The sequence below is a fragment of the Periplaneta americana genome, chromosome 7, assembly GCF_040183065.1.
Source record: "Periplaneta americana isolate PAMFEO1 chromosome 7, P.americana_PAMFEO1_priV1, whole genome shotgun sequence".
NCBI classification, from domain to species: Eukaryota; Metazoa; Arthropoda; class Insecta; order Blattodea; family Blattidae; genus Periplaneta; species Periplaneta americana.
This window is the reverse complement of record NC_091123.1, coordinates 15,085,001-15,098,236: the sequence shown is the minus strand read 5'-3', so window position 1 is coordinate 15,098,236 and position 13,236 is coordinate 15,085,001. Positions and strand designations below refer to the sequence as shown.

At 34.9% G+C, this 13,236-nt stretch overlaps 1 protein-coding gene across 1 annotated transcript in view; it reads right to left on the bottom strand.

Annotated features, from left to right (window-relative positions):
- The window catches only part of LOC138702937 (prion-like-(Q/N-rich) domain-bearing protein 25), a 41,665-nt gene that overhangs the window by 7,163 nt on the left and 21,266 nt on the right, over nt 1–13,236 (bottom strand). Inside the window, exons 2-4 of the mRNA XM_069830350.1 lie at nt 12,884–13,021; nt 5,253–5,393; nt 1,170–1,373 (exon numbers count right to left, since the gene is read on the bottom strand). Of these exons, the coding sequence (XP_069686451.1) occupies nt 1,170–1,373; nt 5,253–5,393; nt 12,884–13,021 (483 nt within the window). The remainder of the gene's footprint in view (nt 1–1,169; nt 1,374–5,252; nt 5,394–12,883; nt 13,022–13,236) is intronic.

Below are 13,236 nucleotides of genomic sequence, written 5' to 3'. Positions count from 1 at the left end.
TGTGGAGTATGAGCTCATACAGTTTATTCTTCAATGGCAAAAGGACAACCCTGTGCTCTCTAGAAAATTACCCAACAGTGAAACAAGCTTTTATAAATATAATACAAGTTTGTGTTCCTCTACGCCTGTAGAAAGACTGTTCTGTTTTGCAGGATTTATTCATTCACAAGCAAGGGGATCCTTATCTTATGAATATTTGAGGAACTGGTTGTTTTCAAAGGGAGCAGTAATTATTCATATGTAGCATGATTTCATTGCTGACTTGGAAAAGGAAGGAGTACAGTTACAGTGTTTATATAAAACTTCGAGGTAAAAATAATTTTAATGTTAATATAATATTTTAGATTTTCAGTAATATTCTTATTACTTTAGGCCTTTTATCGAGTATTTGAAATACAAATGTATTTTGAGTATTTGAAATACAAATGTATTTTGAGTATTTGAAATACAAATGTATTTTGGTTAATTTTTATAAGTATTTTGTATTTGTATTTGAAATACAATTATTTTAAGTATTTTGTATTTGTATTTGAAATACTTGGATGTCAGTATTTTGCCCAGCTCTGGCTCCACTTATGAAGCAAGTAATCCAGGAGATAATGTGGTAGATTGGCTAGTTCCTTTCTCCCTCCTTTGCATAGATCACCGAATATATATATTTTTTTTTTTTACAAAAGCCGCCCTAATTAAGGGTTCGATAGATCGGCCTACTAATCAATTCATAAAGAATAATAAGTAAACAAAACAATTTTGTGACACTTGGAAAGAAAAAGAAAAAACATTAAGATAAGAAAACGTAGGAAATCATTTACAATAAAAATTTTGTTGGGTACAAATGATTACTAATTATAGCTAAGGATGATTTTAACACGTGAAATCCTATGGCATCAATCGTTGCATCAGAAATTTTATATTAGTTTATTGTTATTATTATTATTATTATTATTATTATTATTATTATTTATTGATATTATTATTATAGTAGTAGTGGAGGTAGTGGCAGCAATGTTAACGATGGTAAATTTTATTTTTGTATTACTGTTTTGATCAAGATTGTGACTACTAGTAGTGTTATTGACAAAGAAATTAAAAATTGCAGGTTAGAATGAGCATATTGTCTTCCATATTTAATTTTATCAATATTAAACACTAAGTAACAATATACTTACTGACATCTGCAATACATGTTGCATCTTCATTAGAGTAATGAAAATTTGTCTGACATCCACATGTGCCTGTTCCTGTGCTTGTGCCTGTGCCCGTTCCCGTGCCTGTACCTGTGCCCGCACTATTATCTTGCACGCAGCTGGCATGGTCCCCGAGCATGGTTGTGCACTGGCTGGTTTGTTTGCAAACACCCTGGTATCCAACATCTGTTAATTCGATACACAAGACTTCTGTTAGGTACATATTGTACTTCAAGGACACTTAAAGCATACCGGTACCTAGTTATAAAGGATCCTTCAACAGTGTAAGATATATAAAATTTTGGCTTCTGTTATTTTAATTATTTTGAGGAAATTTTTAGAGGATATTCGGAACCAAGTTAATTATTAAATTAAGGGTATGAACTCAAAGCTGAGATAAGAAGTAGGCCTGGCCAACTTTGAGCTTTCTGGATTACAGAAAATGAAGTTACAATACACTATTCAGGTAGAACATAATTTTTCGTCTTACTCAGTAGTCCTATATTACAAAGTACAGTTACTGGCACTAGAAAATAAAAATATCATATTTATAAATACTGATAAATAAAATTATTCTAAACCCCATTTCAGTTTGGTTGATAGGCCTTTCTCCTCTACTCACACTCTCTAGCATCAGTGAAGGGGAAGATGCTACTGTCCGTTTCACAAACATTCGACTAATTGACTTTCAACACAGTGACAAATTTCATTATTTAACATTTGTACCAGTAATCTTTATTTCGGAAGTCTATGCTAAGCGTTTGTATTTAATTTTCATTGCTGTTAAAATCAACTGGCACATTAAAAAGCTACTGACAGCAAAAGATAAATGTTTTCTTCACCGTTAGTTGCTACTCTACGGCATTCAGAATGGGACAATCTGCACTGTGTCGTTCCCCTCTAAATGCATACTAGAAGCTAACATTCTTTCATTTAATTAATTATTAGTTGTAAATATTGTATGAACGGCACTAAAATATACCCAAACATGTAATTGTCAAACATCTGTATGGCTGTATTTTATTATTTACTTAGTACTTTATTTAATATTTTATTTTCTCGTGTGTCCAGGTTGGGGGGTGCAGGTTTAAGAGGTAACAGCTACCGCTTTGTCGCTGATGGACTAGGTGCAAGTAGAAGGGGAAAGAAATGCCTTCGCATCCTCTCAACTTGTATGAAATGTCGTTTACACACTCTTGTGTACATGGCAGGGACATGAAATTTAACCAAAAGAATACACAAACAATAAAAATAAAATTAATAACATTTTAAAGAAAGAGGTTTGAGAGAAATATTTAATAAGCCTACCAGAAAGGACTGCATTTGACAGCTAAAAGAAATGAATTACGGTATGTAATTTACGTTACCAATATATAAGAAACCAGATAAGATTTCAAAAACAAATACTTTAAACAAGTAGACTTAAATAGACACATGATAATAGCACGACAAGACAGAAAAATTAAACAAAACATGGAGAAAGTTAGACAGAAAAAAGAAAATGGAAACATTGCTAATGTTGATAAAGGTAAAAAGCTATTTTGGAAAATAATTGATTAGCTATTTTTTTGTAATAACAAACAATTTATCAAAACGTATTATGTAGCAGGAAAGTTCTTCTTGGCCTATGATGATTAATTTACGATGATCTTATTCATTTATTTATTTATTCACGTCCTACCCAAAAAATGTTTTTAATTTATGTTGAGTTAGCACAGAGAAATACATACAAATATTGTGACATCATTACTTTAGCACAGACATAGTTATTTGCACAATATCAGTTTTTAGTTTAATAAATCTGGACACAGAAAAAATATATATATTGACATTTGATATAGAAAAGATACCGTAATGACTTGTGTCTTTCATTCTGGCCACTTAACTCAGTGGTGTTAAGGAATGATTTGCAGTTTATGTATTTTTAAACAGTAGGCCTACATTGAAATGAAAGTGCTCATGCAGATAAACTCATCGGAAATATAACAAATTACCGGTATGAAATTTTTCATAACTATCAACGAAGTCATTAGGCAAAAATTTATACATAGAACATGCTTGCTGATTTTACAGACTCCAATGTCCTAATTAAATTGAAACCAGGCTACAGATGCATATTCCAGTTTAAATTTGACTACCTAGTTCAAATAAAGTTTTAAAACTGAAACAATTGTTGAAAAACAATATGTTGTTGTTGTTGTTGTTTTCTAATGCCAGGCGTTTGACAATAAAGTCATTTGACCTCTTGCACTCCAATATTTTTGAAAGATATTATCATGGTCAGCCACTGAAGCACAGATTTTGAGGTGTTCCAAATCCATTTCTTGGTTTGAGTTGCACAATGGGCAGTTAAGGGACTGATATATTCCAATTCTATGCAGGTGTTTGGCCAAAAAATCATGGCCTCTTGCCAATCTAAATGCAGCTACAGACGATTTTCGTGGTAAATCGGGAATTAACTGTGGATTATGATGCAGAGAGTTCCATTTTTTCCCTTGAGATTGTGTTATTAAATTTTGTCTGTTGAAGTCTAAGTATGTAGATTTAATAAATCTTTTCACAGAGTAATACATAGATTCAGTAACAGGTATTATGGATCAAATTAGATCCAACATTCAAATGCATGGTTACATTACACATAGTACATGTGGAATTTATGAAAACAGAGTTTATTGTTCAGTATTACATAAATATAATTGAAACAGTCACTTCTATTACCTTGGTTTTGACTAAGCAAAGTTGTTTAGTCAACTGTCCCAAGACAGCTTGGAACCTCATACGTGACACCAATAAGGCATCTCACATGAGGAAACTAAACCAGGAGATAATTTGGTAGGGTGACCAGTTCCAGGGCTTTTAATGTAAAAAAATATGAAGGAAACAGCTAGATTTGCGGTTGTGAATCTACAAATAAATTATTTTGTTTCCCGTGCCTGCTATTTGCTAAGGGTAAAGATGTGAGCTGGACATGCATTGGTTGTCAGATGTAAGCCATTTGACAAAGAAAATTAAGAAGCATGAGGAATCTATTGCTCATAAGAATGCTTGCCTAGATTTATCAGTTCTTGGAAGAACAGAAGTTAACCAACAGCTTAGCTCAGCTTTCAAGCAGAATATTGAAAGACAGAATGATAATGTAAGGAAAAATTACTATGTTCTTTCAAAGATAATTGATCATCATCATCATCATCATCATCATCATCATCATCATCATCATCAGGCTCATTTTAAGGCAATTATCTACTTTAAAGAATTGTAGTTTCTTCTTCTTCTTCTGCCTTTCCAAGGATTGGGGTTTATCCCGTTCCGCACCAAAGACATTTATTCTTGAAATTGGTCTTTCCATCCCGTTCTCGGCCGTCCTATATCCCGTCTTCCATTTGGTTTATAAAAGAAAGCTTGCTGCGGTAGTCTGTCAGGGGACTTTCGGTTGACATGCTCTTGCCAGTTCTTTTGGTACTGAATTGCACTATACTACTTCTTATACCCAGTGCCATTCTTATGTCTGCACTTCTCACTCTGTCTCTTAGAGATATTCCTAATAGCCGTCTCATAAATCTCATTTCTCATATTTAAATTATGAAGAAGTGTAGCCTATTATAACGTTTTTACTCTAGTTTTTAAATAATTTTGCATCATTATATTGACATTTGGCACTATAGGTATTAACTGCAATATTATATTCTAGCATCTATTACCTTTATGTATTTTCTTTCTTTCGTTTGTGTTGTTTGTTTTTGTATTTGTAGTATTTTTTTTTTAATTTTTCAGAATTGAGATATTGTTTAAATTGTTGAAAAACTATGTAATATCATAAAAGCAGGGGAACCCCTTGTCATTTTAGGCATGAACCGCCACTGGTAAAGGAACAGCAAACCTTTCTGAATAGTTACTCATGCACAAAATAAAGAGCTCCCGAGGCATCTGTTTCTTCAAGAATTTAAGAGAGTAGTATATTTTATGAAATGGAGAATTCATCGCATATAATCAGTATTGTGTAATATTAGACACTGCATATGAAGGGTTTAAAGAAGCAGTATCACAATGTTTGGTTTCTATATCTACCTGCGAGACATTCCTTTTCGTCCTCACTGGGTGCGTATCCTTGTTGGCACGTGCATACGCCTTCATTCTCATTTGTGCTCACACAGGTGGTATAAGACAAGCTCGTGCAGTCTGCAGTTTCGAAGCAAATCCCACTCGTAGCTGAAAGAGGCAAGATCGCAGTGTAAATCATACAAAATGAAATATTTGGGAACATTAGAAATAGAAGTGTCTCGAAAATAAAGAAAATAAATTAATCATGAGACAAGAATTAAAAATCAAACTAATCATATAGAAAAAAGTGTTCTACGGAGACAGACATGTCAGAAACGTTTTTTTCAATATCAGGGCTGTTAAAAACATGCATTTGTGTGAAAATATTGAAACACACTTTCTACAGAATCACAACTTTCTCTTTACTGCTATAATGAGAATATTAACTTGTAAAATCAGAATTCTTAATAAAGCCAAACTTGAATATGTGATGTAGAGAATTTGTTATTATATTTCAACAAACAAAGGATTAATAAACAAAAACAAAGGAAGCAACAAGTATTCTTTCAAACAATGTAAATATAGTGAGTGTAGAGACGTGTATACTTATCAACCCCTGTGCTTTTCATTGTGTACAGACTTATGGCATGTTCTTTAATGTAGGCTACACCACTACAACCAAATAATAACACGAAGGCAATTCTAATTGATTAATTGAGCTTCAAAATACAAGTGTATTACATTGAAATTCATTACTGATATAAGTTTATGTGCGTTTTTATTTTTCTATATGCCCTAATTTCCGTCCTCTAGAGTTGGCACGTAGAATAAATATCTCACCCAAATCGGGAATGAAACTACATTTGTGTTGAATAATTTCAAGGGAAAAATTGTTCCGGGGCCGGGTATCGATCCCGGGACCTCTGGCTGAACGTACCAGCGCTCTTACCAACTGAGCTACCTGGGAACTCCACCCGACACCGTCTCAACTTTTCCCGTTATATCCACACAACTCGCGTGGGCTGACGAAACGCCAGAGACCCACATCGAGTGATCACAATCTCTGTGTGACTTGGAATTGTGTCGTCAGCCCACGCGAGTTGCGTGGATATAAAGGGAAAAGTTGAGACGGTGTCGGGTGGAGTTCCCGGGTAGCTCAGTTGGTAAGAGCGCTGGTACGTTCAGCCAGAGGTCCCGGGATCGATACCCGGCCCTGGAACAATTTTTTCCCTTGAGATTATTCAAATCTGCTGTACAGGGAGCATTACCTGAAAGACTAGATTTGCATTACATTTGTGTTGGTTTTAATGTTTTATTTTTATTTCAGTTTACAAAATGTGGGGAATATGGGCCTATGGTAAGGAAAATAATTAATGAAGGGCATTGCCATACCGATATATTTTCTCTTCATATGAAGCAACAATCCGAAATAATTATTCCCAGGTCAACAAATAATGTTTCACTGTGGTTCAATCAAAGTGTCTTGATTGTCTTTTATTACTTCAGTATTGTCGAACTCGCGATAAAGAATCAGATGAGTGAGCACAAGTCTGTAGGTGCTTTTAATGCCAAGATGTTACTGAGAGGGGCTGCACAGCATGGCTAATTTTATCTTCTTTCTTGAATACATTCTTTTAACACTTTTATAATCACTGATGAACTGTTAAGTTATTTAAATTAAATTAATAACGATTCACTGTGTTAACATTACAAATTTTGGTGTTTATGTTACCTGATTGACTAGTTTCGATGTTGTTTGCGCCATCTTCTGAATCCTAGGTAATACAAACACCAAAATTTATAATGTTAACATAGTGAAGTCGTTATTCATTCAATTTAAATAACTTAACAATTCTCAGTGGCTAATTTTATATGCAATTTGGACACCCTCATGCCTGTAGGTCGTGGTGTCATTGGGCGTAGCCACAAAGTTACTTTTTTTCCTGGCCTAACTACTAATAATATTAGCATTCGGCTTTGGCTTACAGTTTTGTTACAGTAAAAATTTGAATTTCTACCATTCTTTGTTTCACTCCGGGTCCCAGAAAGGCTGCCCATATTTGGTGTGTAGTATTCTATATCAAAACTATAGAAAGAGAAATAAGACGATTTAGAACAAGATGTAATAAAACATGACATACTGTAGTAGTGAAGTCCTTTAATTTCTTCGGAAGTGTATGGCATCTACAAGACATAACCATCAAATTATATTTATGCTCATGCATTTTACCTCATGTTTTGCATATCTGTGCTAAGATATTCTTCCATTGCACTTTTTCAAGTTCTTTCCCATCTCTTTCTGTCTTTTTCCTTTTGTGAATTCCATTGAGTTAACATTTCTTAAAGTATGGCCCATCCAGTTCCATTTCCTTCTCAAAACTTTTTTCATGATCTGGGTTTCATTTGTCTTCTGCAAAATTCTTGTTTGGGATTACATCAGGACTTCTGGAGACATCTGTTTATGAAATATTGTAACTTGTCACTCTCCAGGTGTCATCATTCATATAGAAGGGTAGATTTTACATTAATATTGAAGAATTTTTATTTTGTTTTTATGAAGATATTGTTTTCTAAATGACTTATATAATTGAAGTGGAATGAGAGAGAAATTGGAAGTGTAATTAAGTGAATTAGATATTTCATGTTTTTCAATGTTGTAGTTGGGAGTAGTATCATGGGTACTAGAAATAAATATATGGAAAGAGGTAATAAAATAGGAAATTTAGGAGTGAAGCGAAGAGAAAGGGATCAATACGTAAATAAACAGAGGATAGAAAATAAAATAGTGATGTAAGTGTTGTAAAATAGAGTAAACGGAAAAGTCAACAAGTAATGTAGGAGAAAATAGCTGGAAAATAATGATTAAGAGTAGGTAGGATTTGAGAGTAGAGAAGAAAATAAATAATAATTATTAAGGAAGGAATATGCAATATTTAATAGGTGAGCGAGAAATGGAAGGGAGACAGTCTAGGTAGGAGGGAGAGAATAGAAGAGGTTAGAGAGGGAAGGACATATAGCAATTCAGTCGTAACAGAACATTAGGAAGTAATCAAGAAATACTCGGCAAAGAATACATTAATAGAAAAGAGTTGTATGTATTAAAGGGATGGTGGATCGAAAAAACAGAAATGTGAAGGTCCACCATAACTGTGAGTTGTAAACTTGACTGACAAATAAATATCATATCATATATATAATTGGGCAAACGACTGCATTTAAAATTTACAACTTCTACCATCCACATTCTTATTTGCTTTGTTACTCAAATATACACCGTGAACCGTAAGTAATGTCATTAATTTCAGGGAGTTATTCTTTGAGATATTTCAAACAAAAAAGTTTAATACAATTTTGCTTTGTTGGGTAGGTATTTCAGTAAGGAGTCTTTTTTTCCAATCTGTTGGTATTGTCCTGGATGATGTGAATATGTTAGAAGAAAATCCACAATCCCGAAATGACAAAGTACCGGTATATGATTATGTCTCGTGACCAGAACATTGTATGAAATGGAAATATAAAAACTGGAAATTTATCCTTTGAAAAGGTGGGAAAATTCAAATATCTTGGAGCAACAATAAAAAATATAAATGACACTCAGGAGGAAATTAAATGTACAATAAATATGGGAAATGCCTGTTATTATTCGGTTGAGAAGCTTTTGTCTTCCAGTCTATTCTCAAAGAAACTGAAAGTTAGAATTTATAAAACAGTTATATTACCAGTTGTTCTGTATGATTGTGAAACTTGGACTCTCACTTTGAGATAGAACAGAGGTTAATGGTGTTTGAGAATAAGGTGCTTAGAAAACTATTTGGGGCTGAGAGAAATGAAGTCATAAGAGAACAGAGAAAGTTACACAGAACTGTACGCATTGTATTCTTCACCTGACATAATTAGGAACATTACATCCAGGCGTTTGAGATGGGCAGGGCATGTAGCACATATGTGTGAATCCAGAAATGCATATAGATTGTTAGTTAGGAGGTCGGAGGAAAAAGGACCTTTGGGGAGGGCGAGATGTAGATGGGAATATAATATAAAAATGGATTTGAGGGAGGGAGACTGTATTAATCTTGCTCAGGGTAGGGACCGCTGGCGGGCTTACGTGAGGGCAGCAATGATCCTCCGAGTTCTCTAAAAGCCATAAGTAAGTGAGTAAGTTGGTATTGTCCTTCCTTCCTAATTTTTTTCATCAAGGTTGTGGAGCATACTGATTGTTACTTCAATATCCACTTTTAATACCTCTGGAGGAATACCAGTACCATCTATGTCAGATGCCTTGCCATTAAAAGATCTAGTAGCTACATTTTGGACTTTGTTCTCTTAACCAGTATTAATTTCAAATATAAACTGCAACATATGGGACTTTATGGCCTTCCTCTTCCTCTCTCTCTCTTTCTTCCTCTCTCTTTCTTTCTCTCAATCCTTCCCTCTCCTAACCTCTAACCTCTCATCTTTCCCTGCTTTCCCATGGCATGATTGATAACAAATTGAAACGAAAATAATGTTTTCTAATTAGGACAAGTCCTTTCAATTATTTAGTTAAAAAAATAATACTAAACTGTCCCCCATTGAGGGTAGTCCTTACGGACTCAGTATATTCTCAAAAAATTATTATACATACAGTGGCTCCCATTAATATTCGGTTTGACTGGCATGTAAGATTAAAATAAATACACTAATTATTTTCAAAAAAATTAATGAAAATAAAAATGTGCACTATAATAAACTTAAAAGTATACTCTCCGTTAAATTACATAGAATGACAACATAATGAAAAAATCTTCTCTATTACATAAATAAAAATTTATAAACATTAATACATTATTTGTGATAGAACATAGTGCCTCATTAATATTCGGTTTGTTCAATTCAATATTTTGTTGAATACCCCTTTTGCCTCAAAACAGTCCTCCAACACATTGGCATGCTCCTGGATAACTTCGTAGTAAACTGAGGACTAATTTTCCTCCATTCTTCCATTAATCTCCGTTTCAGTTCTGTCTTGGAGGTGATAGGAGTTTGTCTGATCTTGCGATTAAGTTCCTCTCACAAATTCTCAGTCGGATTTAAATTCGGTGATTTGTGTTGGGGTTCGGACAGTTGTATAGAAGCCATAAACGCACTTTCTTAGCTGTGTGTTTAGGATCATTGTCCTGATAGTACTTAAAAGTGTCTTTAATCCATAGACTCTCTGCACTTCGTTTTAAATTATTTCTCATAATGTCCAAATACACAGGCTGATCCATCCTTTTTCTATGAAAACAAGTTCACCAAATCCACCTGCGGCCATACAATTCCATACCATGATGTTGCCCCACCGTGTTTCATTGTTGGCAACAGATTTTTTTTTTTCGAGATCTTAATTTTCCTTACGCCACACATACTGTTGTCCATTCGACCCGAAGACGTTACATTTCTTTTCATCAGCAAATATCACATCGTCCCACCAGTTTTCCTCTTTATGGACATGTTCCCTTGCGAACTGAAGCCGCCTCCTTTTATTTATTTCATTTATGTAAGGTTTTCTCCTACATACTCTCCCATTAAACTCCTCTTTCCCCAAAACTCTTCGAATTGTTTCGGCACCTACCTGCTTGCTAAACTCTTCACGAACACATGCTGCAAGTTTCGTTGCACTAGTCGAGGATTTTCTTTTATTTTCTTCAGGATGGAGCGTTCTTCACGTTCAGTTAATTTTTTTCGCTGCCGTTTTTTTTTTTTTTGGTATGGACTCGATTCCGCCTTCGTTTCTGTATCTTCTCACTATATCCCCAACTGTACTCTTACCCACACTAATATTTTGGCTATTTTTGCGTATTTTAGCTCCTCTTCGTCATGACAGATCACAAAAGTTGTGTTGTTTCCTTTGCGACCCATTTGACGACCTGTAGACTAATCCAACCTCGCTTGGGTTGTGCACAACGTGTAGACAGAATGATTGCGCGTTCGCTACTGAACACTACAATGATGTCAACAGAAAACGTGCATTAGATTGAAAGCAAATAAATCAAAACCGAATATTAAAGAGAGTGAACTTTGACGTTACTTACCGATTATTTATTATTACATCGTAAATATTAAACTTTCGATGTAAATTCTTTGACGTTATGTACAAAGTGTTTAAATGATCTTCTGCAACGAAATGCAGGTTCGCTTGAACACAGAACAAAACAACAATAGCAAAATACTGTAAAATAAACCACAAACCGAATATTTATGGGAGCCACTGTATGTAAACATAGACATTGAATTTTAAAAAAGGGAAACTAAGAAAAGGGCGTGAAACATTACAATTGCTATTAATGTGGCACCATGTGATTAATTAGGATATGGCAGGATTTTTTTAACACAATTATCACAATGTCATCCCTCAAAGATGTTGGCAGAACAAATTTCCGTCAAAATTCTTCGAAAAAAGCTGGTATAGTCCCTCGAGCACCTATGAGCAAGCCGAATACCTCAACGTGAATTAAGGCATACTTATTTCAGCTTAAAATAGTTGACTGTAGGCTCATAGATCGACTTCTTCTCAAGGTGGATCTCGGCTGACTGATGACATTCTATTTCAAAACGTATCGTGGGGTCCACAATGATGCCCTGTTTAGTGTCAGCATTATATGCTAATATATCTACTCGTCTCGTTGACCCATTTTCAGCTAGACAGGAGATTTCTTCTTCTACTATCCAGCCCCTAGTTCTTAATGCGGCAGCAATTTTGGATCTTACAAGATGATGTCTAGAGTTCCTCAAGAGCAATCCCTGTTCACAGAATCCCAAGACGTGTGCTAAAGTTTCAATCTCCAGGCAGCCATGTCTGCACCGGGTACCGTCGAGAGATCTGCCGGGAACGGAACGAACAGCTGCTAAATTTGCTGTCATTTTCAGGCTAGATATCCATTCACTAGTCGAAAGTCCTTTCTTGTTTGCAATCCAACTGTTGGTGGCTGTTACTTCGCTATACATCTCAACACCTTTTCCCCGTCCTGAAAGGGTCTTCCATGATTCATATTCACGACCTCGCAATTCTTCTCGAAAATTTCGAATTGTAGCTTTAGTAAAGTCTTCGGGAAAAGAAAGGCAGAGGGAATCACACGACGATTTGAGTTCGACATCTGTCTCATCATGTTAACATGCGGATTATCTGCTCTGATTAATGATAGACAGATGTTACAATGTTGAAGAAAAGCTTCCCACGAAGTGCGTATTAACTGAAGTCCTTTTAACTTTTTACTAGCGTACAGCATGCTATTTGGAATATCAGCCGGAAGGAAAAGCATATCTTTAACAGAGCTTCGGTAGTGATTTGTGTTTTGTTTTTGTAACTATGTTATAAAACAAAAGAAACTCTTAAATGCATTTTTATCTGCTTGGATGGACTGCTACACTATGTTGACTTTTGGTCTGTTATGTTTCTATGTGAAAATTGCATATGTATGTTAATTTCATTCATTTGGCATCTTTATTTCATTTTATAGAAGTAATTATTGTGTTTAAATAGGTATTAATACCTATAATAGAATAAGAATGAAAGCAGGAAGAAAAAATATTCTAGTAGGTACCTTTTTCTTCTTGATATTAGTAGGATATTGTGTTTTGTAATCATCCTCCTCACAAGTGGCCGAGGCTGAATCAGTCATCTAGAAAGTGGTACTTACTTGCAATGCAGTTTCTGTTGTCCTCTGAGGCGTAGTGGCCCTGGAGACACTCGCAGACCTGTCCAGGTCCGCACACCATTTGCCTGGTGAGGCAGTTCTTGTCCACCTCGCAGTAATCCCCAATCGCCGCATTGTTACCTGCGTAACCAATTAGTAAATGTAATGCTTTTCAGCCCCAGAGACCATGTAGAGAAGTTGAGATGATATACGAAAATAATGGAGTAATTAGAGTGTGATGATGATGATGATGATGATGATGATGATGATGATGATGATGATGATGATGTGGGAAACTGAATTATTTAGGGAAAACTTGCAGCAAAGCCAATTTGAGGATCGTTTTTGCAAAACTT